This window comes from Myotis lucifugus, unplaced genomic scaffold (genome assembly GCF_000147115.1).
Source record: "Myotis lucifugus unplaced genomic scaffold, Myoluc2.0 scaffold_301, whole genome shotgun sequence".
Classification (NCBI taxonomy): domain Eukaryota; kingdom Metazoa; phylum Chordata; class Mammalia; order Chiroptera; family Vespertilionidae; genus Myotis; species Myotis lucifugus.
In genome coordinates, this window is record NW_005871349.1 from 179,288 (window position 1) to 206,951 (window position 27,664).

The 27,664-nt window shown below is 38.4% G+C and overlaps 1 protein-coding gene across 2 annotated transcripts in view; it reads left to right on the forward strand.

Annotated features, from left to right (window-relative positions):
* The window catches only part of TES (testin LIM domain protein), a 45,970-nt gene extending 18,978 nt beyond the window's left edge, over nucleotides 1-26,992 (forward strand). For both annotated transcript variants that reach the window (XM_014465568.2, XM_006100178.3), the window contains 6 exons: nucleotides 1,730-1,815; nucleotides 13,288-13,540; nucleotides 14,655-14,987; nucleotides 16,880-17,095; nucleotides 17,467-17,625; nucleotides 25,758-26,992. In XM_014465568.2, coding sequence (XP_014321054.1) covers nucleotides 1,730-1,815; nucleotides 13,288-13,540; nucleotides 14,655-14,987; nucleotides 16,880-17,095; nucleotides 17,467-17,625; nucleotides 25,758-25,946 — 1,236 coding nt within the window. In that variant the 3' untranslated portion in view covers nucleotides 25,947-26,992. The remainder of the gene's footprint in view (nucleotides 1-1,729; nucleotides 1,816-13,287; nucleotides 13,541-14,654; nucleotides 14,988-16,879; nucleotides 17,096-17,466; nucleotides 17,626-25,757) is intronic.
* Nucleotides 26,993-27,664: the final 672 nt, after the last annotated feature.

Here is a 27,664-nt window from a genome sequence, read left to right on the forward strand (position 1 = left end):
TGCTTATCCAGAAGCCAGGCTCACGGCTGGTAGCACAGCGGTGGTGGCGGGAGCTTTCCCACCTCCGCGGCAGCGATAAGGATGTCCGACTGATGGCTTAGGCCTGCTCTCTAGGGAAGCGGGCCTAAGCTGTCAGTCGGACAACCCCAGAGGCTTCTGGACTGTGAGAGGGCGCAGGGGGGCTGAGGGAACCCCTCTCCCCCCGAGTGCATGAATTTCATGCACCGGGCCTCTAGTGCATTTATAAAAGACCAGAAAACTCTAATTAGTCATCTCTGGCTTTTGCTTAGCCCATTTTTTATTTCTGTACTGCAAATGATAATCATCAGTGATAAGGAAACGATTTGATTTCTCAAAAGAAAAAAAAAGTGTATTCTAGTGTTAAAGTTAAATATACAATTTGGAGAATTATTATTCTTTTGAAAATTGGTAATGTAAACGTGGCAAAGGTGATGAAGTTTAGTTCATGTTGGACAGCTTTTTTTCACCATTGGAAAGCGTGTTTGAGATGGTCTTACTTAAAATAACCTGGGTTCTCCCAAGCAGCTGGGTGGACCAGCTGGTTTTGAATATGCCCTTAGTTATGGTAAGAGGATGTGGTGTTTTTCTTCAGAAAAAAAGGAAGGGCTCTCTTTATGTGAAAAAAAAAATTATTAAACTTCAGGACATGGCTGGGCTGATCTTTCAAGGAACAAGTTATAATGTGATTTTGAATGCTTAGTGACAAACACAATTTGGCAACATTACAAAAAGGTGCCATTGAAAAAAATCTGTTGCATGTCTGTCTTGAAATATTTCTCCAGGCACTAGCAGATAATGATTTTTTTCAGTAGTCACTAATGTGGTATTTAAAACACAAAATAAGCTATTTTTTTGGCCAATGTGCTGATACAAAGCTGGTTGATCTTTTTTACTATTCTATCAATAGTTGGGTAAAAGAGCTTCCATTGCCTTCTTGTGTCCTTCCCTCATCTCCTCCTCCCCCATTCAGCACTCAGGTCATGTGTCAAGAAGTTCCTGAGAATTATTGTTTAATATGGTAAAGAAAAATATTCTCTTGTTATAATAAGGGCAATCGTAATTCCCCTACTCCCACCCTGGCATAAAAGCACATGCCTCAGAGTTAGCCAGACCTGGACTTATTAACACTTTGATCTTAAACAAGTTCCATAACATCTCTGAATTTTAGTTGTTCATCTCTAAAATTGAGAATAATGTTGTCTACTTTATAAGCATTTTATGAGATAATTGAGATACATACTTATCTCAATTCCATGGCATCCAATATATGTTTGTTGTTGCTATTCTTATATTTATCATAATATAAATATATTTGTATTGTACTGCCTAAAATATTTCACACAAAATAGGTCATTTGGGGCCAAGCTTACTTTCTAAGCTCCCTGTACATATTGTATACAGGGCATGTAGTGGCCAAAGATACCAATTCATGACTCTTTGCAAATTGCAATATTCTATATAGTTTTATTCTGATGCTTTTCTTTTTTTGAAAAAAGCAATAAGAATACAAAGTATGTTATGTATGTACTTGGAGTCCCCATATACATACTTGGGTGTCATCATTGACTAAACAGTGTAATACTCCTAAAAGATTTGTTTGAAAGTTTTTTAAACAGGAGTGGTAAGTGGAATTGAAAGTGTAATTTATTGAGTTTTTTAGATTTTTAAAATGTGTAATAATAAATCCACATTGTTTTCTTTTTAACAGATGGGCTTAGGTCATGAGCAAGGATTTGGAGCCCCCTGTTTAAAATGCAAAGAAAAATGTGAAGGATTTGAACTGCACTTCTGGAGGTAATATTTTGAAAACTACAACCACATTAGGAATTTCTACTCTTTGGCAATGCTTTCTCAGACAGTGCAAATCTCTTACAAGTTCTGTTGCTTGGTTGCTAAGTTGCAGATCTGTTACATTCTTTTATAAGAAATAAATAAAAAATAAAGCTTGTCTGTCTTCCTGTAAAGTTTGAGCTAATTGGGCCATAATTTAGAATTGTTTAATTTGTTTGCTGTCCTTCAGATTCCTTAGGAATCTAGAATACTGAGTATATCTCTTTGTGGTTTGTGGTAATCTCCCAGGACTGTTTATTAATTTAATGATTAGTCTATTTATAATTATTGGTAACTTTGCACATCTTTGTCTGTATATTTGCAATAAACAATAAGTATGAATGATGGATTGGGCATTCTGGTCCAGATTGTCAGGAAACTTGAATCTAGATTTCTTCAAAATTTTCCATTATAAATTTATTGCTGAGAAATTTTGAAGCACTGGAATTTATGAGAATAACAAAATGATAATTGATTGCCAGTGTCTTGATTTGAGTCAAGTGCCTATATATGGAGGACAAATATTAGTAGGTAAAAAATGTGAATTTTGTATAGATCTTACTTTCATGTTTTAAAAGTAATAGTGTATTTAATATAAAGCTAAAATTGTTTTTAAAACCTGTTCTTATGAAGAACATGAATGGTGTTCATCAATGGTTGTCAAGACCATAATGGTAGTTTCTAAGTCTGTTCAAAGCTAGAATCAGCACATTATTGTTAGAAGGAAAAAAATAATCAGAATACATCATTAGGATGTCAGCTGCCTGTTAGAATGAACCTCACTTGAGAACCACTTCTGAACTGCCTATTTCCATAGGAAACTCTCTATAGTAAAAGGCTGTGTACAGCATAAGTTAAAAAAGAATGTAAAACAACAACAACAACAACAAAAAAACGATGGCATATTAGGTTCTTTTAAAGGCCTGCTTATTTAGCCCTGGCCAGTGTGGCTCAGCTGGTTGGTGCATCATCCTGTTCACTGAAAGGTTGCTGGTTCTGTTCCTAGCCAGGACACAAACCTAGGTTGGGTGTACAGGAGGCAACTGATCGATATTTCTCCTCTCTCTCTAAAAGAAAAAGAAAAAAGCTAGCTTTTAAGTTTTAGGAAACAAAAAGGCAGTTGTTTTAAATAGTGAAAGACAACACAAACCTCAGCCCTCCCAGAAATGATCATATCATTTTTTTATTTGTAGGGAGCTAAATTTTTCCAGGGAGTTTTTAAATTACTACAAGACTGTAATAGCTCATCTTTGTGCTACCTTTTCAAGGATAACTGTTAGGCAATATGTCTGACATGTTTTAGAAAAGTAAAGTCACTAGACAGACACAAAATAGTTTTAATGGATTAGAATATTTCAGCCCCTTGTATGCTCACCATTCTCTGTTGTGCTCATAAGGGCTTTGTGGAGAGCTACACTGCCCTCTGCTGGGCATAAAGTTCTTACTTTGCAATCTTAAAATACTCTTTAGTTCTGCTATACGAGTACAGTTGCAAAAAATTGCTATGAGATTTTTAAAGCTCATTCCTAAATGATAACATATTTTCTGTAAACCAGAAGGTTAGTTTATAGTAATTTTTGTTTGCGCTATATTATTTTCCTATTTCAGGTCACAACCTGATATTTTGAGGTAAAAAATATATCAGATAAGAGTAGATCCCTGTGGCACGAAATTACTTTACAATTTTGTTTCCACACAGAATCATTTACTTGTGTAGGTGTAGTCTTAGACTATGTTAAGAGCCATGAAAGACTAGGGCTTTGGCATGACCCCCAATCTAGCTTGGGCCCATTCACATGGTACTAGTTCTGTCTTCTTCCTGGCAGGAGTCCAGATATATTTTTCTGAGAATTCTTGATAATTCTCTGACTTTTTCACCACAACTGGAAGGCTTTGAGGGTAGTGTCCTTGACCTACAGATGACCCACTTTTTCAGTAGTCTTTGAAGTAAAATATTATAGGCTGGTTGTCCTGAGTGTAACAAAGATTCCAGGTTGAGGCTAGGGCCACAGAACTGCTGTGATTAAAGTGGGGATGGGGTCCCAGGAACCTGCCCACTTAGTCTCCTTCTCCATTTTTATGGTGACCCTTGACTTCTAGGACCCATGGGTTTCATGAGGCACAATGTGAACGTCAGAGCTAAATTATTCTCCACTTTATATCAGTCTGTCCTCCTACACAGCCACAAGAGTGGTCCTTTGAAAATGGATACTATTCTATACTTCCCAATACTTAAGAACTTTTGATACTATCCCACTGAACTTGATCCTTTAGGTTAAGTCTTTGGCCTTTGATGTTAAGCCTCAGTGTCTGGCCTCAGCTTGCTTTTCTAGCCTTCTCTCCCACTCCCCCTCCAAGTACCTTGTGCTCCAACAGCTTGGATGGATGCTGCTTCCTGAAATTTCTGTGCCTTGTTGCATGTTTCCTTTGCCTGGAAAGACCATGTATCTCACCACCAGGAAACACAAAGTCCTTCCTATTCTTCATGCTTCAGCTCAAGCACTACCTCTGACAAGTCCTCCTTGCCCCCAGTATCTGTCTGTCAGGCTTCAATAACAAATTACAACAGACTGTGTGGCTTAACAGGAATTTACTTCCTTATAATTCTGTAGGGACTACTAGCCTGTGTGCACATGGAAAGAGATCTCCCTCCCTCCCTCCCTCCCTCCCTCCCTCCCTCCCTCTTGTTAGAAGGCCACCAGTCCTATTAGATTAAAGCCCTACTCTTATGGACTCATATAACTTTATCTCCTGAAAGTTCTATCTCCAAATGTAGTCACATTGGGGGTTAGAGCTTCAACATAAGATTTTTGGGTGGGAGGCACAGGTTAAAACAATACTTATTAATTAACACAACATCCGTTTATGCCTTAGGTCAAAAGTCTGGGCAGGCTTATCTGGATTCTCTGCTTAGGGCCTCAAAAGGGTGAAATCTTGGCCAGCTTGGGCTCTTATTTGGAGACTCTGGGGAAACAATCTGTTTCCAGACTCATTGCTGATGTTGGTAGAATTCATTTCCTTGAAGTCATAGGCCAGGTCCCTGTTTTCTTGCTGGCTGTCAGCCAGGGGCTGCTCTCAGCTTTTAGAAGCCACTCATATTCACACGGAGCACTTCCATCTTCAAAGCTGACAGCAGTGCTTAGAATCCTTTCTGCACCTCATATCTCTCTGCCTTCCTCTTCTGTTCTCAGCCAGAGAAAACTCATCGCTTGTTAAGGGTTCATGTGATTAAATTAGGCAAATTTGTATAATTTCCCTTCTGCCATGTAAAGTTACATGATCATGAAAGTAACACCTGGGAGTAAAGGTGATAGGAACCATCTTAAAATTCTACTTATCACAACATTTTATGTACCTGGGTATACCTTTGAGATAAGCGGTAGTTTTCCCATTTTATATATGAGAAATCAAAGACTTAGGAAAGTCAAATAACCTACCAAAGACATGGTTTAAAGATGGCAGAGCTGGAGTTTGGATCCAAAGCTTGCCAAAACCTTCCTTATCACCACCACCTTTCTACATCGCAGAGCAGAAACTAGAGCCCAGGCGTACACTGTCATGACCAGTGAACCTAAAACAGCACCAGGTGTCTTCTCTAAAGTGTGGTACTTGTGTGATATAGACATCTTAGTGCACAATGGGGTCCTTTAACTATGAGCTCTCCCCTTTGTCAGTCTTCTTCAGTGCACCAGTGATTACAGAACTAGAGGAGAATAAAAGACTAAGGATGCCCGACACTTAATGAATAAAAAGTACTACCTTCTGGGCACACTTTCAAGTAATATTTAGAGATAACAAATATTTATGAAATGTAAGACATAAACCCAAGATTTTAAGAAGTTTATAGCCAATTATTTTATATTGAAAGTATAGCAATATTATTGGAGCCATAGATCAATTGAGAGAATGTCTGATTGGTGTGGAGCTGGCTGAAACTAAAAATTCCCCACCATAAATGGACTCATGCCTGTGTTGAATTCTATAACAGAGGCCCACACTTAAGTCCATATATGTGTATCCCTGTTATAAAAGGGCATCTTCCAACCCTTTTAAAATTATGGTTTGTAGCAGTGCCTTGGCCATGCCTCTAAATCACTGTGAATGCTGGCAACTTGTTAGAGCACTCCAGTTGCTACTACTTGCCTTGGGAAAATAATTTTTACAAATAGGGATATAAAAACATTTCTCTTTTCAGAGGATGAGGGATAGTTTGAATGCCTTTGGCTTGAAACTGTAAATCTATGTGTGTGTTTTTGAGGCAGTGTTTTTGGTAAATTTTGGTACTGTCTAGGATTTAATGAAAGAACTCTGAAGTTTTAATATAAAATTGTGAGTATGAAGTTTTGATTTGTCATGCATATTAATCTTTGTATGTGTGTGTGCATTAATGTACAAATTTTTAGTACAAATAATCCTCCTCTCCCAACACCTTAGAGTTTCCCAGTCTACCAGTCTTCCTTTGCATTTTTTTAAAAGTCATAAAAATGGCTGTTTTAAACTAAATTCTGACACTCCTCACCTCCTTTTCCGTCCTGTATAAATTAACATCCCATGGAGAGTTTGTAGAGAATTACTCTACAGAACAGTTTAGAAGATGTAGAGATTTGGCAATTGTGCTTGAGTATGGGAATTGATTTATATGCTCCTGAAATAACTGCTAGCAATTAGTATAACTCAAATGAATATAGTAAGCACAAAGTATTCTAAGTGTACATATATCATCAAAACTTATTTAGGACTCATCTGAGGAAAGATACTACACTAACTTACAAACATAGTCCCTACCACATAGGTACTGTGCTTACCCATGTCCTGTTTTTGTTTTCATTTTGCATAAAACCATTTTTTAAAAGTCCTTTATTTTCTTAAGAAGGATGGAATCTGGGTTACAGACTGAAATTAAATGAGATAAATGCTCCACTCATTCTCATGCCCTTTTTTGGATATCAAGATAACAATATCCTTTTCTTCCCCAATTCCTCAGTAAGGTTTTCCTTTTAATACTAGAGGCTCGGTGCAGGAAATTCATGCACTGGGGGGGGGGGGTGTACCTGCAGGAGAGGCTCCTGCCACCGCCGCTGCACTCGCCAGCCGTGAGTCCAGCTCAGGGCTTCTGGCTGAGCAGCGCTCCCCCTGTGGGAGTGCACTGACTACCAGGGGGCAGCTCCTGCATTGAGCATCTGCTCCCTGGTGGTCAGTGCGCCTCATAGTGACTGGTCATTCTGCTGTCCAGTCGATTTGCATATTAGCCTTTTATTATATAGGAAGTTTTTCAGATATCTTCCAAATGACTTTAAAAGTTCTTAAAACATATTTCTAAAAAATAAAATTTCCTAATTTAAATATGGGAGGTTCAAATATAAAGCACTGCTGCAAAGTATTTTAAACAATTATTTAAAACTAGTTTAGTAAAGAGCACAGGTTTCCACAATGGATAGCTCTTAGGCCCTGGCCCACATTTTATAGGTTTCTTTTTGCATAGTGTTTTGTAGCTGTCCCTTTTTATTGCATAATCAGTGTAAGTGATTGGAAGGTATGTAGTCATTCCAACTGTTTCAGTGATGACATCTCCAGCTGAAAGAGCCATTCCACCTTCTTAAGTCACATTCCTGCCAAGTGCTCTGTTAGTGCAGGTCACCTCGCAACCGTTGGAGCGAGGATGCAGATGAGCTTGTTATATATTTGTGACTTCAAAAATTGTAATTAATCAATTATAGGTTTTTTCCCCACTCAGAAAACTGATAATTGAGCACATTATGACTTTTTTAGCTACTTCTTTTCCCTCATCCCTGTTGCTATTGGTGTACTGTTTTAACCTGATTTTTACTTGCTTAATAAAAGTATATTGGGTGGGTTAAGGGGTCAGTAGAGAAAACAGATTTCCTCAAAATGTGAGTCTTCCAATAATAGCCAAGATAAAAAGTAAGAAAAAGAATACAGGTGGCTCTGATATCATTGGTTAATATGCATATATCACTTTCACAGTAAATATAATTTATTTATCCATGCTACAGTTTGTTACAGTTCATGCTTTAGAAATCAGCAGGCATTATTTCACTTACTCTTTTACTATTTATCTTGCAGTTTCTAAAAACCTAACTTCCCTTGGTTTGTGGTGCACATGTTATACAGCTGTAGAAGCCTAGTATTCACCACATGTCCTTGTGACATTATGACTTCTTTAGTCAATCACTTGCTAATTATTAGGATGTATGCCATAATTCACAGCCACATATGGACCTCTTTATCTATATTCAGAACTAAATTCCCACCCCAACTCTTTCCCCTCAGAAAGGTATGATTTTACACTTGATCCAAAAGCATTGTGACAGTTTTATGCTTAATTATATTGTTTTTGTTAACCAAAGAACAAGAATGAAGACAACATCCTGTAGTAGAATAGTATGCTCCTTCCCACTAGATGGGAGTATGAGATAACCAGATGTAAGAGTCTTTAGTCAGAATATGCAAACTCTTCAGCAGATTCTTGCCAAATAAACATTTCTGACTAGTGTGTGTTCAGGGAAAGTAGTTTGCCTCCCCACCCTTTATACTACTCCATTGCTGTCTCTGTCTTTCTCTGCTTCAGTTTCTCACTTTCTGAAATTGTACAGGTCAGATCTAATATCTTCCATTTGTAAAACTCACCTCAAGAAAACTCAGAACATAAAAATCTGTAATTGTTTGATAATTTATTTGGCAAAGAGATTCATTTCAGAGTTTTTGTTTGTTTCTTCTAACTTTCTCATGTAGAGAAGTCCAATTATCTGTATTAACTTTAAATCCAGAAAACTTACTAAATTCTTATTGATGCTAATGCATTGCATTTTATATGATTAGTCATAGCATCTATGAATAACAGTAGTTTAGTTTCTTTCTTTTTGATGACTCCTTATAACTTCTATTTCTTCAATTTTTCTTGTTTGCTTTGATTAATACCCACAGGGCAATATGAATGAAGTAGTGATAGCAAGGTTGTTTTCTTGCTTCAGGTCCTAAAATGAATGTACTAAGTATGATGTATGCTGAGTTTTTTTGGGTTGTTGTTTTTCCCAGAAACCCTTTTTAAAATTATTTCAAGTTCTCTACAATAGCTAGAATTAATAAACAAAATGTAATCAGAAAAGATGTTGGAGGCTTTTTCTGCATTTAGAGAGAAGGAAACATTTACTTTATTAGTTTCTACTATTATCTTTATTTCCCTTCCTTCTATTTTAGGCTTACTTTGCATTTTTCTAACTTCTTGAATGGAACACTTAGCTTATTAATCTTTTTTTTTCTAATTTGAGCATTTAAGCTATTTATTTCCCCTTAAGTATCCCTTTAGATGTGTTCTACAAGTTTCAAGAAGTAAGTTTGTTTTCTTTTTTTTTTTAACATATTTTTGTTTTAATTTCTATTGTGATTGTTTCAATACTGAGTTTTTTAGTATTTTTTTTTGTTGTTGTTTTTTGCAAGAAGTATTTTCTAGTTGTTTTTTTGTTGATGATTTTTACCATAATTGCATTCTGTTTGGATACTGTGGTTGATGATCAGTCCTTGGCATTTCTTGAGACTTGCTCTATGTTCAGTTTTTCCCAGTATTTCAAGTGCCTGGAAAAGAATGTGTATTCTCAGTCACTGTCCTATGGTATTTTTTTTCCCCCTATGGTATTTTTTATGTGTCTTTTAGATAAAGCTTATTAATTGTCTGATTCAAATCTTTATTTCTAATTTTGTTAGCTTCCCTATAATGATGGGTTTGTCCCTTTGTTTCTTATATAGTTCTTTATTTTCACATATATTTTGTAGGTAGGTTATTAGGTTATTAAGTTTAGACGGTTACATCATAGAGGTGTTTTTAAACTTTTGTCACTGTGTAATGACTTAATACTCATTAAAGGAAAAAAACAGCCCTGGCTGGTGTCCCTCAGTTGGTTGGGCATCGTCCCATGCACTGAAAGATTGCCAGTTTGATTCCAGGTCAAGGGCAGGTGCTTGGGTTGTGGGCTCCACACACTCTAGGGGGCACGCTGCAGGCAACCAATTGATATTTCTCTCTCAACTCTCACGTCAATCTCTCTCTCCCTTCCTGTTGCTCTAAAAGTCAATTTTAAAAACCTTTAAAAGGAAAAAGCATTAAAGTCCAATTTGTATGATATTAATAGAGGTATCGAACTTAATTTTGCTGGTATTTGCCGGTACTATCCTTTTGGATCTTTATACTTTCATCCTTTCTCACTTTTTAAGTTTTAACTGTCTTTTACACTAGCATATAGTTGGATTTTGTTGTATTATCCAATGAATGCCATTGGCTTTTAACTATAGGATTAAGTCCATTTATTGTGACTTTTGATATATTTGGATTATATCAGCTGTCTTAATTATTGCTTTCTACAAGTCCTAATCTCCTGTTTCTTTTTTCTTATTGCCTTCTGCTTGACTAATTGCATTTTATATTTTCATTAGGGGCCCAGTGCACGAATTCGTGCACCTTGAAAGGAACTGTGGGCCGTGGTGGACACAGGGGTGGGTCTTGGCCCATCCTCCACGCCCCCACCCGGCCCCTCCCGCCACAGCCCCCTGGTCTTCTGTCTGCCAGCAGCTCTGCTCTCGCCGATGCTCCCATGCACTGACAGCGCCGGCCCCACTCGCACCCGTTGATGGCGCAGAGCTATTGGGGCCGGCACCAGCAGCAGGTGTGAGTGGTGGCTGCTGCCCCGATAACCCCTCAGGAGCAGGGGGAGGTGTAGAAGCCTCAGGGTGATCAGGGCCGGCAGATGCTGCTCGCACCCACTGACGGTGCTGAGCGATCAGGACTGGCCCCAGGTGCCAGCAGCGGGTGCGAGCAGGGCTGGTGCCGGCAGCAGGTGCGAGCACTGGGCGGGCCGCAGCATGTGGGAGCAAAGATTTTTCAGTAATCAGCAGAGGCTTGCCCCGATGATAGCAACCGGCGCCCCGCCTTCGTCTGGCGCCCCTGCTCACCTGCTCCACCATCCTGTCCGCCATGTTCCGCGCTCTGCTGCCTACACCTGCCATGTTCCTCATGCGCCCCCTGGTGGTCAGTGCATGTCATAGTGACCGGTTGTTTGGTTGTTCTGCTGTTCGGTCTATTTGTATATTAAAATTTTATATATATAGATTCCATTTTCTCTGTTAGTTTAGAAACTATATGCAATACTTCTTTCTTTAGTTATCTAGATATTTTAACATGCATACTTAACATCTAATGTTAATTTATATCTTTAATATTTCCCTGACAGTGTAAGGATATTAGAATGTTTCTTAAAACTCTCAGATGCCCCCTGATTTACATGCTATTGTTGCCTTGGATTTTGGTTTGTTTTTAACACCACAGTCTCTATTTCCAGTTTCCTCTGTCACATTTTCTAGATCTGCTCTTCAGCCAGATTCTTTCCTGAGTCCTCACCTTTTTCCTCCACTCCTCCCCCGGGAAGTGAAGGTGACCTATTCAACTCACGATGCATATTCATCATTCCCTGGATCTTGAGTTTACATATTTTACCAGGCCACAGTTTTTAACACTAGATCTATATATCCTATAATGTACTTGAGATCTTTACCCAGTCTCATAGATATTTCAAAATTAACAGTAATTCAGTTGTGGAGTCCTTTCATCAACCTTTTCTCCCCATACCTCAGATCTGTTTGTTTGCATTTACTTTCTTAATAAATTATATTTGTTCTACAAACTTACTCATTCCAGAAACCTGTATTCATTTTATGACCTCGTCCTTTTTTAACAAGCCGGGCCTTCCCTTCACCATCACTATATCCAAATCAACCACAATGTGTAGTCAGGTTTACATTCAAGGAGATCTTAAATTTGTCCTTTGATTTGTTCTTTGAAACCATTGACATGTTAATTGGCCTCCCTACTTTCAATTATGTGTATCCCTCATCTTCTCTCCACAGGGCAGATATTATAATTTTTTAAATGATAGATCCAATCATGTAATTCTGTAACCTAAAAGCCTGTAGTGCCTCCTGAATGCTCTTACAATGAAGGCCAGATTCCTAAAGGTGTTCTACAAGTCCCTGTGTAATCCCATGGCCACCTCCCATTCTTGACACTGCACATTTCTTACTTCACTACCAGCCTTCTCCGGTCATGGAACCTAAGGGAACAGTCTCTTCCTAATTTAGGACCACCACAAATATACTTTCTACCCAGAATGTTTGAAGGATTTTCTTCTCCTTTCTTTTCCCCTTCCCAAATATGCACACACATACTCCATTCACACCTATATTTTCCTCATCCTTCAGATCTCAACCTAAATGTCACTTACTGATCAATGTTCTTAAGAACTTCTTTCTTCATCATTTCCAACTCAAAATTATGTCCTCTCAAGGTGCCCTGTTCTTTCTTTCCTATCACAAATGCAATTATAGGTGTGTGTGTGTGTGTGTGTGTTTATGTCTGTCTCCCCATCAGGTGGGAGGATCTAGAACAGCCATGGGCAAACTACGGCCCGCGGGCCAGGTCCGGCCTGTTTGAAATGAATAAAACTAAAAAAAAAAAAAAAAAAGACCGTACCCTTTTATGTAATGATGTTTACTTTGAATTTATATTAGTTCACACAAACACCCCCATCCATGCTTTTGTTCCGGCCCTCCGGTCCAGTTTAAAGAAACCCATTGTGCCCCTCGAGTCAAAAAGTTTGCCCACCCCCTGATCTAGAATGTCAGAGACTGGACCTATTTTTGTCACCATTATGTCCTACTATCAAGTACATTGCTTGGTATATAGACACTCATATATGTTGCATGAATGAATGAGTAATTATGTACGAGACCAGATTGGGGGAGCTGGCAGTGTAAGAAGAGCAGAAATTTTCATTTATCTCTTTATATACATAATGGAGCACATTGTAGGTGATCAATAAATGTTTGAAGAAATAAAGAAGAGGGCAGAGAAAGGAGGAAAGAAATGGAAAATGGGAAAGGAAATTGGTCAGAAAAGATAAACCTAAATCTAGAGTTATAGTCCTTAATGAGAAAACTTATATCAATCTCTCTATCTCTCATTTTAAAGAAAAACTTGAGTAATGGCTATAAAACGTGATTATTTAAAAAAAGAAAAGAAACTTCTTGCTCTGATACTTTTCTGCTGGATTTATTTATTTATTTATTATTTATTTATGAGAATGAAGAATACCAAGTGGTGTTACTCTCAGAATGGCCTCTTGAGCATGTATTTTAAAATAAAAAACTAACTTTTTTAAGGTCTTGTAAAGTGAAGGCACATTTTTATGTTTCCTTACTTAAATTTATGGATAGCTACTTAGTATTTCTCTGACAAAAAAAAAAAGATTTTCCCTTGAGTACTATAAAATGGAATATATGTAAAAGTATTTTGTGAGTTATAAATGTATGCACATAATTATAATTGATTTTGTAGAATTAATCATTGCCTACTTTTCTCCAAAATCATAGAAAAATATGTCGTAACTGCAAGTGTGGTGAAGAAGAACATGATATCCTACTGAGCAATGAAGAGGATCGAAAAGTGGGGAAACTTTTTGAAGACACCAAGTACACCACCCTGATTGCAAAGCTAAAATCAGATGGAATTCCCATGTATAAACGCAACGTTATGATACTGACCAATCCAGTTGCTGCCAAGAAGAATGTCTCCATCAATACAGTTACCTACGAGTGGGCTCCTCCTGTTCAGAATCAGGCATTGGTAAATAAGTGGGTGTGCAGGGAGGAGGAATCTTTATTAAGCTTCGCCAACTACTTATTTAGGGCAGTTCCTTTAGTGACCTAATCAACTTCAGGTCTGTTATTTTCCTAGAGTCCCATTGCTTTGACTTTCAACTCTTATTATAGTCTTTTGAAAGTAGGATTAGATACCTCATAGCATTTTTCTATCAAATACGTTAACCTCTTTGAGGGAATGGTTTGATATTATGAATAGTTTAGGTGAAAAAAACATATTTTTCAAATCTAGTGACTCTTCTAGTTTACTCTTGAGAATATTCCTCTTATGATGGTAAATAATATCTTAGGAATAAAATTTCTGTCATTATTTAGAACTCCAAACATATTCAACACTATATTTTACTATGTAAGGCAAAAAAAATGTATTTTGTATAATGCTCCTGGTTTAACCAGATGAGACACTTGGAAGTCTTTTAAGAACATGAGTTAAATCATTAGAGTGAATCTTATGGTGATATTTTTTATAATGAAAATGCTGCTGATCCATAGGCCATTCTATACATGCTGCCTAAAAATCTGTGTTCTCTTACAATTGTACATTTGTATATTTTGCACAAGTAAACATTAGTAACCCAAATCTTTTTATAAATTGAAGAAAAAATATTAATTTTTTTAAAAAGATATATTTTTTATTGATTTCAGAGAGGAAGGGAGAGGAAGAGAGAGAGATAGAAAATCAGTGATGAGAATCATTGATCGGCTGCCTCCTGCACTGCCCCCCACTGGGGATTGAGCCTGCCACCGGGCATGTGCCCTTGACTAGAATCAAACCCAGGACCCTTCAGTCCACAGACCGACACTCTATCCACTGAGCCAGACCAGCTAGGGCAAAAATCTTAATTTTTTTGAAGAAAAATGTGTTAATTTTTATTGAATTAAATCTATTAGGTATATCACTTTTCAATATGCTAATATCTCAAGATACTTATATGATGAAGATAATTTGTTGTTAATACTATAGTAGATAAAACCAACTTCTATGTTAAGTAACGTGCTTCTGATGTGTCTATAAAATAATATTGCCGTCCTAATGGCCAAGTCATCTCCTAGTTAACACTGGTCTCCTTGTGGCTCAGGCCAGGCAGTACATGCAGATGCTGCCCAAGGAGAAGCAGCCAGTGGCGGGCTCGGAGGGGGCGCAGTACCGGAAGAAGCAGCTGGCAAAGCAGCTCCCTGCACACGACCAGGACCCTTCAAAGTGCCATGAGTTGTCTCCCAAAGAGGTAAAGGAGATGGAGCAGTTTGTGAAGAAATACAAGAGCGAGGCTCTGGGAGTAGGAGATGTCAAACTTCCCCGTGAGATGAATGCTCAAGACTCCGGCAGAGTGTGCATCCCTGGCGGAGACAGAAGCACCGTGGCATCAGTGGGGACCATGAAGGACAAATCGGCAGAGCACAGAACTCAGTATGTGAGTACAGTGGTCACACGTTGGTCCAGTTGGTGTAATTTATAGGTTCTTACCCTTTCTTTGAACCTTTTTGGAGACCACTCTTCTGTTTCCAAAAGGGAGTAGGTGAGGGAAATAAATTGAATTAAAATTCAGTTTATGCTGATTTTAAAGAATCGTCATGTTTGAAACCTGTATATAGAGCAGTGGTTCCCAACCTTTTTGGGCCATGCCCCACCTAAGCATCTCCAAAATCCTGATGCCCCCCTCCCCCCCACTGTGACATATAATTCTTTTTATTCAAAAAGTGAACTGCTATTCACGTGGAGGAAGCCTAAAAGACCATTAACTTGGTCTAAACAAGCTTCCAAAGAATATGGCATCCATGAAAGAGAAAAATAAAAGAATGAAAGGACAGTTGAAGTACTGAGGATGAAATCACTAAGAAATTGTTAAAAAATAATAATATGAAGTGATATGAAAAAATAGCAAATAGTTTCAAAACACATAATAGAGAACTGAAATGCATAAATATGTCACAGTATCTATTTATATACGTTATATAAGGTCCCTAGAACCATAAGAAAGGAAAAAAGTTCACTGTTAATAACTCATTCACGAATTGCCCCCCTTAAAAATCAAATTGACCCCCGGTTGGGCGTGTGCCCCACGTTGGGAACCACTGGTCTGGAGCCAAGTTTTCTGACTACTTGTTGCCAAGGATAATTGTGAGTTTTAGTAAACACAGTAGTTAGCTTTGGTATCAAGCTGGAATACAGCATACTAATCTAGAATCTCTTTCTAAACATAATTTTGGTGTTAATTATCTATTCCCATAAATAAGAGTAATATGTGATTAGATTAATTCAGTTTTGCTTGGTACATTGCACCTAAAATGCAGACTTAAATTTATGTGGATATATATTCAATCATAGTTTTTAAAATCTCTTCTAAAGAGGGAAATTGAAGTCTTTTTTATGGCTTGGAGAAAATTGTGATACAGATGTACAAAAAACTTTTTTTTAAATTTAAATTCTTTATTATTGAAAGTATTATATATGTCTCTTTTTTCCCCCCATTGACCTCTCCCTGGCTGCTCCCACCCCCCAGCACATGCTCTCACCCCCCTACTGTCTTGTGTCCATTGGTTATGCATGCATACAAGTCCTTTGGTTGATCTCCCTGGCTGCTCGCACCCCTCTTCCCCCCTTCCCTGCCCTCCCTCTGAGGTTTGATGGCCTTTTCGATGTTTCTATGTCTCTGGATCTATTTTTGTTCATCAGTTTACCTTGTTCATTATATTCCACAAATGAATGAGATCGTATGTTACTTATCCTTCTCTGACTGGCTTATTTTGCTTAGCGTAATGCTCTCCAGGTTCATCTGAGAACTAAACTTAATATATTTCTCATAGATTCTGTTAGCACCTCAACAAATAAGACTTAGTTTTATAAAAAGGAATTCTTTTTAAAAGGTACTAATAAGCTCTAAGGTAATAGTTTTTTAGAGACCCACTCAAAATTTAGGTGAAAATGTTCTTTTTTGCTCATTTCTCCCACCCCCAACAGCCCCCTGCAGGGTGGAGGGGCAAGTGTGGAGGTGAAAGAGGGCATAGAGGGGATAAATGGTGATGGAAAAATGAAATAAATTTAGGTGAAAATTACTATTAGCCTTTTTCCATAAGTGCTTTAATTCAGGAAACAATACTCTGTTACACATAGAGTACAAGAATTAGGTTTGAACAGCCTTGAGAAAGTCAAGGATTGTTTCACCTTATTGTCTACATGAACAAACTATAATTTCAGTAGAAATTATTTCTCTTAAAAGTGGTTTCTCTGAATTTTTACTAAAGCTGATGATGAGATATGCCAATTGTATGATGACTAGATTGTTTTGGATGGATTCCCTTTCAGTCCTGCTACTGCTGCAAACTGAGCATGAAGGAAGGTGACCCAGCCATCTATGCTGAAAGGGCTGGTTACGATAAACTGTGGCACCCAGCTTGTTTTGTCTGCAGTACCTGCCATGAACTCCTGGTCGACATGATTTATTTCTGGAAGAATGGGAAGCTATACTGTGGCAGACATTACTGTGACAGTGAGAAACCCCGATGTGCTGGCTGTGATGAGGTAAGTTCTCTGGGGCCACTTGCATGCAGGCTCATTTTTGTTTCCCCATATGGTCCCCTTGCCATCCTAAGGCTCCCCTTAGTGAGAAGGCAACATAACTTAGCCAAGCATCAGTTGCTTTATTTACATCCAAAGAAGTTGAATGAAAAACTTTAATTTCAATCATTCTGTATGCTGTGTTAATTGTGTTGACTAAGGAAAGATTGTCCAGAAATGCAAAAAATTGATTTGGACTAAACTAATGACCTAAGTTCAAGTTTTAGGTTATTTTCAGACAAGAAAGTAAGTTGATGTACTTGTTGTCTAAAGAGCCTAGCTTTGTGATTGTGGCAAAAAATCCACAATTCATCTTATGTTTATTCTCTTCCCAGCTGATCTTTAGCAATGAGTACACCCAGGCAGAAAACCAGAACTGGCATCTGAAACACTTCTGCTGCTTTGACTGTGACAACATCCTCGCTGGGGAAATCTACGTGATGGTCAACGACAAGCCCGTGTGCAAGCCTTGCTACGTGAAGAACCACGCTGTGGTGAGGAGCCTTCTAGGGAAACTGCTCTATCACTTGACTTTATGCCTTTATTTAAGCCTCTTATAAGTGAGAAACAGAAAGTGCTACTTTCAAATACGAAACGTAATTCCTGCCTCGGGTGTTAAAATCCAGATAATGCAAAAGCAATACATGTGTTCACTGTTGGCCACCTCAAGATTTCTGGCTGTGCATCCTAAATGCTACTTGATAATCAAATCCCCATTTTAAAAAAAGTTTCTTAATGAGAATGAGATTAATTGATTCTGATCATGCAGATCCGATTCTATTTAAATTAAGATTTCTAGGGGCTGTTCACATTCTTTAGATCTGTTTTAGTACTTATGGTTTCTGTTCATGTTATTAGACCATCCACCAGAGCTTTGTTTTTGCTGTTTGGAGCCTGTACAGTGCCTATTTTTTATTTATTTAAAATATGTTTTTATGGGTGTGTTTTTTTTAGAGATAGAGGGAGAGGGATAGAGAGATAGAAACATCGATGAGAGGGAGACATCAGTTAGCAGCCTCCTGCATGTCCCCTACTGGGGAATGAGCCCGAAACCCAGGCATGTACCCAGACCGGGAATCGAACCGGAGACCTCTTGGTTCATGCGTTGATGCTCAACCACTGAACCACACCAGCCGGTCAGTGCCTCTTTTTTAAATGCTCATGGAATTAATTTAGTATAACAAAATTTGACCTGTAATTCTTGGTTTGAATTTGGTAAATCTAAATGATTTAATATGTACTATTGGGTTGCACTAAATAAATCTAAATGATTTATTTGCTCAGACCAAACACTCAGGTATTTAATGTGAGAGTTTTTTTTTTTTGTTTTGTTTTTTTTTTTGGATCTATCCTACTTACACAGAGCTGCTATTGCATGATGGTCAAGAGATAATTTAGTAAATAAAAGGTTGACCACATATGGTAAATAAGCCAGGGGATATGAAAAGAATAGACATTTTTTTATATGCAGAAAAATACATCCTAGTTAAAGATCCCCCTGAGCTATCAAGTAGTCTCCTCACTAAGAAATAAAAAATGACATATTTATGTAGTTCTAGGAGTGTGATACTATGAAAATAAGGTAACAAATTTTGGTGTCAATGCCAATTTCCAACTCTTATCCATTGTCCTCAGATATAGTTATTTTTTTTATCAACTTTGCCTCATCAACATATCTCAGAACCTCACATTTACAGCTACTCTACTTCAGACCTTTATTTTTTGTTATTTGGATTATTGCAGTGGCCTCAAATATTTGGTTTCCCCACATTCACTCTTGATCTTATTCAAAGCCACCTTCCATAACGATGGAAGGTAATCTTTCAAAATGCAAATCTGTTCCTTAAGCATTTGCTTACTAGATGCACCAGTCTCTTCTTGCCTATGTAGCTGCTTCTACTAGTTATCCAACCCAAATCATACATTTCCACAAGTTACCAGTATTTTCTAGTTTATACACTGTTCTTTGTCTTCTGCTCACACTTATTCTTTTTTCTGATATAGCCTCCTATTCCTGTTTTACCTGACTATGCCAGCACTTTCCTCCAGACTCAGTTTAGGTTTAACATTTTTCAGAACACCTTTCCAAATTCCCTACACCAAGTCCCACCCCTTTCTCTCTGACTAGGCTGGCTACCCCTCCGTTCCCCTGGGTCCCTGTGTGTGCTTACGCACATGTGTGATTGTTAATGTAACTCATCTGTCTCCTCCACTAGACTATAAGTAGCTGGAACATAGAGCTTGCCTTTTCATTTTCATATCCTCATTTTCTGAACCTAGGAAACTTTTGAGTAATTGACTTGCGCTCTGAGATTTATCATTTGTTTTGAGGTCAACATGGACCCTCCTTATACCTGGGGAAAAGATGTTGAACCACCATGTGGCCTGATACATAATCTAGCCAAAAAGTCCTGTTTTTCTGAATAGAGTTGCAAGTTTCTCTACAGAAGAGGAATATCATAATGTGTATTTTATTGTAGGGTGAGTGACCTTGGTCTCCAGGACTATAATGCAAACTCCAGAAGGGCAGGGATTTTTGTCTGCCCTGTTTTCTGTTCTATTTCCAACACTAGAACAATACAGTAGATAATAAATACTTATTGAATGACGCTTTAAATAGATGAAGCTGCTTTAACTGTTACAAGCTTCTCTCCATTGCATTTTATCAATTCAATGGAGGATTATAATCACAGATATAATTTTTTAAAAAGAGATACTCTCTAAATTATTTCGCTTTATAATATGATACGGTTTTTAAAGTTTACTTTTATGTAAGATATACTAGGGTCCTTTCCCTAATATCAAAATGAACATATCACCACCTAAACAAATTCCAGCTGGTGGCAAAGAAAGTATGCAGCATGCTAAATGATGTAAAATTTTGAAGAAGGTTATTTAGTTTAGGGGATTGATCTACTTAGATCCTTTAATTTTCTTTTTATATAAAAGGAGAGAGATACAACTTATGTTTAATCTAAAGACAAGAACTCAGCTCAAAACAAGGCATTTCTGAGGAAAAAACCTAACCTAGAAGGAGGATAATGGGAAATGCACTGAGCTTGTCTCTGTCTCTGGAATTCCAGTATCAAAGGGCCTTCTCCAGAACTCACATCTACAACATCTCACAGGGCCCTGCTGCCAGAGCCCTCCTTTCAGCAATTTCCATTAGCTAGTTCACATTGTGTACATGAATAAAATAAAAGAAGTAGGGACTTGAAGGGAATAAGAGCTCTGAAATATTTGAGGTTTTTGAACACAGGAAGCACATCATCTCCCTGCAGGGTTGTGTAGTCCCCAAACCCCCAGTGAGGGCTGGGCTGCTTCCAGGTTTATGAAGAACCAGGGGTCAGTATGTTTCACTAGGATTATGTGTCAGACCTTGGGATGAATGTCAATCAAATTATTAATAAAACTAAATTTTATGAAACCATAAACCTTAAATTTAGTGTGTTCATTAGTTATGTTTTAACCTAAATAATTAATTTTATGTATAGTTGAACAGTAGTTATCTCTTATAAATTACAGATAATAGGGTGTGTTTTAAAAGATTATAAAAAGATCCACAAATATAGGCTTAGATAAAGAAGATAGTTCATGGTCTAAAAGCAAGGGAATAAAAAAATTGAGTGTGAAGTCCTTCTGTTTTACATAAATAAGTTTAAAAATATTGAAAAGTTAATATAAAATATAGAAAACTACAAAGGAGAACATTCAAAATGAATTATAAATCTATAAATGAATATATAAAAAGCAGTTGCTTGCATGGTGCTGCTAAAAATAGGAGGGCATTTGTAATTAAAACACTCATTTTTATTATACTCAGGAATTCTGTATTGATTATGCAAAGAGATTCTCTCCCTTGCTTCTCAGGGAAGACTGGGTAGACAGTGTGTGAATTAAACAGCTACAGTTTCTGTAATTAAACGTCATGGAGCTCAAAAAAGTATGGAAAATATACTGCAGGCCTGAAATAGGTATTTGTAACAAGGTCTCACTTCACACCCTAATCAGTTTGCCTGCTGAGGAGCTGTCAGATTTTGAGGTCTAGTCAAGTAAGGAGGCTCAGGCTGGATGACCCTCCTCAAATCCACCCACCTCTCATGTTCCACGCTGCCCCCTCGTGGTCAGCGCACGTCATAGCAAGCAGTTGAACTCCCAGTCTCCCTGTCAAACTCCCGAGGGGACACTTGGCGTATTAGCCATATATATATATTATGACTTACAACAGAACAGAAGCCAATTAATTACAAGTTATGTTTTTATTGCAAACTAATTATTCTCAAACACTGTGTTTTTAATTAAGTCCTTAATTACTTTGAACATGATTTTTCACTTACTACTATCTAGAAATTAGTGGTGCTAATAATCTTGTGTCATAGGTAAGACTGATAAAATTAACGCTTCAAATTCTAAAGGAGTGAAGAAAAGTCTTTTATTAAGACTTTTTTGGGGAGCAGTTTTAGATTTACAACAAAATTGAATGGAAGGTAAAAGACTTGCCATATACCCCTAATCCCTACATATGAATAGCCTTGTCCATTAGCAATATCATTCACCAGAATAGTACATTTTTTACCAAGGATGAATCTACATTGACACATCATAATCACCCAAAGCTCATAATTTACCTTAGGGTTCACTCTTGGTGTATTTTCTTTGGTTTTGGACAATGTATAGAATGGACAAATTATTTATATATAAATAGCTATATCTATAAAACGCTAATATGCAAATAGACCAAACAGCAGAACAAACAGTTGCTATGATGTGTGCTGACCACCGGGAGGTGCACACAGAACATGGCGGGCATTGGCCACGGCGGGATGGTAGAGCAGGTAAGCGGGGGCACCAGACCAAGGTGGGTCGCTGGTCACTGTCATCGGGGCGAGCCTCTGGTGGTTACTGAAAATTCTTTGCTCCCGTGCTCTGCGGTCCCTTGGGCCCTTACACCCACTGCCGGCACTGGCCCCGCTCGCACCCGCTGCTAGCGCTGGAGCCGCCGCTTGCACCTGCTGCTGGCACCTGGCACCGGCCCCTGGCACTGGCTCCGATTGCTCAGCACCATCAGTGGGTGCGAGCAGCGGCTACTGGCCCCAATCGCCCCTCAGGGCTTCTCCACCTCCCCCTGCTCCTGAGGAACGATCAGGGCTGGCAGCCGCCTCTCGCACCAACTGATGGCGCCACCCCACTTGCACCCACTGACAGCACCGGCCCCACTCTCATCCGATGCTGGTGCTGGCCCTAATCACTCTGTACAGCAAGTGTGAGTGGGGTCGGCACAGTCAGAGGGTGGGAGCCACAGCGGTGGGAGCGAAGCTGCTGGCAGACAGGGGACTGGGGGCTGCGGAAGGAGGGGCCATACAGGGGCATAGAGGATGGGCCAAGACCCGCTCCTTTGCCCACCGCAGCCTCGCAGCCCACAGTTCCTTTCAAGGTGCACGAATTCGTGCACTGGGCCCCTAGTACATATATAATTTTATATTTATACTAGAGGCCCAGTGCACAAATTTGTGCACGGATGGGGTCTGGCTGGCCTGCCCCGATGGGAGCCCATCGGGCCGGACCAGCCCGGGGGGAGGGTCCGCAGGCAGTTGGCTGGCCTACCCCACCCCCGAACGGGATGTTGGGGGTCGATTGGGGCCCGGATCAGGCTGGTTGGCTGCTGCAGTGCACATCATAGCCACCGGTCATTCTGATCGTTCTGCCTTTCTGATTGCTGGGCTTTTATATATATAGAAAATGTTTACATATTTATATAAAATTATACATATTTATATATATACTAGTAGCCCGGTGCATGAAATTCGTGCACATTAAAAGGGAATTAATTGCCCTAACTGGTTTGGCTCAGTGGATAGAGCATTGGCCTGCGGACTCAAGGGTCCCAGGTTCAATTCCGGTCAAGAGCATGTACCTTGGTTGCGGTATTTCATAAAGAGTATTTTCTGTGCCCCAGTGGGGGATGTGCAGGAGGCAGTTGATCGATGTTTCTCTCTCATCGATGTTTCTAACTCTCTATCCCTCTCCCTTCCTCTCTGTAAAAAATCAATAAAATATATATTTTTTTAAAAGGGAATTAATTAGCAGAGATATTTTAATATTGCTATTTGCCCTTTCTCTATAATAGAAGTGTGAGAGGTGAAAGGAAATTAGTAAAATGTATATGAAAATAATATATAAATTTATTAATAAATAAATAGTAACAAAAGGATATAACAACAGAGGCATGATATAAAAACGACAAAACATGGTATGAAAACAACAAAAACATGATATGAAAACAACAAAAACATGATATAAAAACAACAGTGATGCAAACAATGACTGATAAAGTGATTAAACTTATTCTAATATGTCCCTGTACACCACATTAAGCGTGAAAACACTTTCAGAGCGCTTGACTAATTTCCCTTGTGATGGAAGTACTTAGAACTTTAACTGTAACGTCACTTGCTCTTCAAACTCGAGAGAAAGCAACATATAACTGACCATGTGCGAAAACGGGTTCAGGTAGGAATATGCCTACTTTGTCTAGAGTTTGTCCTTGTGATTTATTAATAGTCACCACAAATGCTGGCATCATGGGAAATCACCGTCCAATCAATTTAAATGGGAGGCCAGTGTCAAATGGGGACAAATTAATTCTTGGAATCAGAACAGCCTCTCCCTCTGCAGATCCTGTTAATACTTCAGCTTTGATAATGTTAGGTCGTAATCTTTTGATAATAAATCTGGTACCATTACAAAGACCCCATTTACTATTGAGATTTCTCAATAGCATGATGATTGCACCCACTTTCAATTTTAATTTATGACACGGCATTCCCGAAGGAGTAATACTATTAAGAAATTAGATGGGAAAATTTTCCTTTTCAGCATCATCTGTGGAATCAAGGAATCATCACTCAAATATGTGTGAAAATCTCCATCGAGTATATCCAAATTTTCTTCATTTAATTTTTGAACATGCTCATTTTTTGGACAAAGAATTGTATGTTTAGATATATTTTCAATATTATCTATAACTGGTTCTCAACCTTGGCTGCACATTAGAATCACCTGGGAATCTTTCTAAAATCCTGATTCCTGGGCCTCATCCTCGGAAATTGTTTCTTTGTTATGGGGTGGGGCCACAATATCAGTAACAAAGAAACAGAATTAAAACTTTATTGTGGGAAGCCGCTACAGTGTTTTGGACAGGTTCAAGCCTTGGACTGATGAGAGGGCACAGTCCTCTTATTGCCATGTGCAAGTCCCAGCTTGGAGGGCAGGGCCCTCCCAGCACAATTATAGCCAACAGCTATAGTTGTAAGCTTGAACCTATGGTCCGAACACATGGCCCCATGTGCCTGAGTGATGTAGGCTTGATAGAGTACAGGTGCATGTAGTTGAGTAGGATTGAAACCCAGGAGAATGTTGTAAGCATCTTGGTCATGCCCTTACTTTGCCTTGTAGCATCTGCTATAAAATAAAGGCATGGCTGTAGGAGTGGTCACTGTCTCTCAGAGAAGCAGCATCCCACCGAGACCCTGCTTTCATTCTCTTGTCTGTTTTCTAAGCCTTTCAGCCACCCCCACTCAGGTTCACCTTTGGCTGTGCTGGCGTGGCACACTTTATAAAGATCTGCCTCCATGCTCCCAGGGCGGGTTCCTGCCTCAAACCCCGCCCTTACAGGAAACAGCTCCGGGAAATAGCTCGGGGGGAGGGTGCAGCCGTTGCCAAGAAAGCCCCTTTAGGACTGACTTCCTTCCGCTTGGTCGTGGTTCTGGTCTGGTCGTGATGAACACCACCCAGGGTTTTTATATAAGTAGATATACACATACACACATCATGATTATTTCATAAAGAGTATTTTCTGTGCCCTGCCTATTTATTTCTTTATCTCTCCCACCTCCCTGCCACACACTCCACTCCTGGCAACCACTCATCTTTTTATTGTATCCATAATTTCGCCTTTGCTAGAATGTCACAGTTGGAATTCATACACTATGTAGCCTTTTTATATGAGCTTCTTTCCCTTTATAATTTGCATTTAATTTTCCTCCATGTCTCTTTATGACTTGATAGCTCATTTCTTTTTACCACTGAATAATATTTCATTGTCTGGATATACCACCATTTATCCATTCACCTAATAAAGGAAATCTTGATTGCTTCTAAGTTTTGGCAATTATGAGTAAAGCAACATCCAGGCGAGGGATTTTGAGTAGACATAAGTTATTAACTTTGGGTAAATACCAAAGAACATGATTATTGGATTGTGTGATAAAAGTATGTTTAGTTAACCTGCCAAATGGCCTTATTTTGCACTTCCACCAGCAATGACAGAGTTCCTGTTGCTCCACAGCCTTCCTAGAATTTGGTATTGTAGGAAAAACCATAAACTTCTTTGTAATTACTAATGTGCAATTATAATAGAATACCCTTGAACCAGATGCGCTGCTTTGGAACTTCCCATCAAGACTTTCTGCCTTGAATACCATGGGGATATTTTGCAAGCATCAGATTACCTGTTTGGCCTTCACCTGTTATTTCTCACTGTGCTCAGCATATAAACCCCATTAACAGTTGTTGGCTAGAAAGATTACTTGAAAGGTCAATCTCATCTCTCCTTTTTTTGTATCAGGTATGTCAAGGATGCCACAATGCCATTGATCCCGAAGTGCAGCGGGTGACCTATAACAATTTCAGCTGGCATGCCTCCACAGAGTGCTTTCTGTGCTCCTGCTGCAGCAAGTGTCTCATTGGGCAGAAGTTCATGCCGGTGGAAGGGATGGTTTTCTGTTCAGTGGAGTGCAAGAAGATGATGTATTAAGAGGAGAGCACCACGCAATATTGAGCCACAGCTATCCAAAGTGGTCTGCATTCCTACTGTAAATGCAATTTAGAAAAATAAATGGAAAAAAAAGAAACTTTTATAAAGGAAACCAGAAGATTTTAAGTATTTCTCTTTGCTGTTTTTCTCTCACCTTTTTTATCATCTCAACATTTAAAACCTACTTTAGCATTTAATTTTAAAATGGTAAAGAATGTTATCTTTTTAGCTTTCTAGATGTAAAATCTTTGAGTTGGAAGTTTGGGTTTATATCTTTATATCTCTATTCCCCTTGTGCCAAATAGTATATCTGAAACAATTAAAAGGTAGTGTGCTGAATGGAGAGATGATCATTTCTTGTTCTATATTCTTGTTTCCCTCTAATGTAAAATGAAAAATATTAAACTTTCCCTAATGCCAAAGCTCTACATTTATTACCTCATCATATTCACTGAACTTTGTAGTGATGCACAGTGAATTCTTTTGACAGAGGAAATAGAAATGCAACATAGTATGGGGAGCTGTTATCATTTTAATGTCGAGGCATTCACTATTTTCTAATTTAGGCAGAGGTAGCTTCATTGCATTTCTTATAAAAAAATTGTTCCCTACCTCTTAGTAGTCTCTTTGTAAGCTGGTGACCTCCATATGTGGCCTTTAATATTTTATTGTCACATGTGGCATCCCACTTTTTACTTTAGATGATGTTTGGCTTGGACTTAAAATCCATGCCACATATTTATATATTATTTTTTCAATCCAAAGAACATATATACTTTTTATACCCAAGAAAGTATAATTTGTACTGACTGCACTTACTCACCATGATTTGGATATATTTTTGCATGGTTTTTATTTTTTTCTAATGGATACTGTCCTGTGATGCTACTAAGCCTATGTATCGAAAGCCTTCTTCACCCATATACTTCATTCCATAGGTATCCTAAATGTTTATTTTCCTTGTATACTTACATATACTATGCACTATGAAAAATAAATAAAATTAATGATATGTATATTATTCAAAATAAAATTTCTTTAATAATTGTACCTTTATTCATATTCTTTTTAAAATTTTTATTGTTAAAAGTATTATAAATGTCCCCATTTATTCCCCTGTTGACCCCCTCCACCCTCTCCTGCCGCCTCCCCAGACCTTCCCCTCACTATTGTTTGACCATTGGCTATACATACAAGCATATAAGCATTTTGGTTAATCTCTTCCCAGCCACTGCCCCTTCCCTCTGAAATACATCAGTCTGTTGCATGCTTCAATGTCTCTGGATCTATTTGTTCATTAGTTTATTTTGTTCATTATATTCCACATATAAGTGAGATCATGTGATACTTCTCTTTCTCTGATAGGCTTATTTCACTTACCATAATACTCTCCCAATCCTTTCATGCTGTCTCAAAGAGTAAGAGATCCTTCTTTTTTACTGCTGCATAGTATTCCACGGTGTAAATGTACCACAGCTTTTTATCCACTCATCTACTGATGGGAACTTGGGCTGTTTCCAGATCTTAGCTATTGTAAATAACACTGAACATAGGGGTGTATATATTCTTTTTGATTGATATTTCTGGATTCTTAGGATACATTCCTAGAGGTGGGATCACTGGGTCAAATGCGAGTACCATTTTTAATTTTTTGAGGAAACTCCATACTTTTCCATAATGGTTGTACCAGTGTGCATTCCCATCAGCAGTGTACTAGG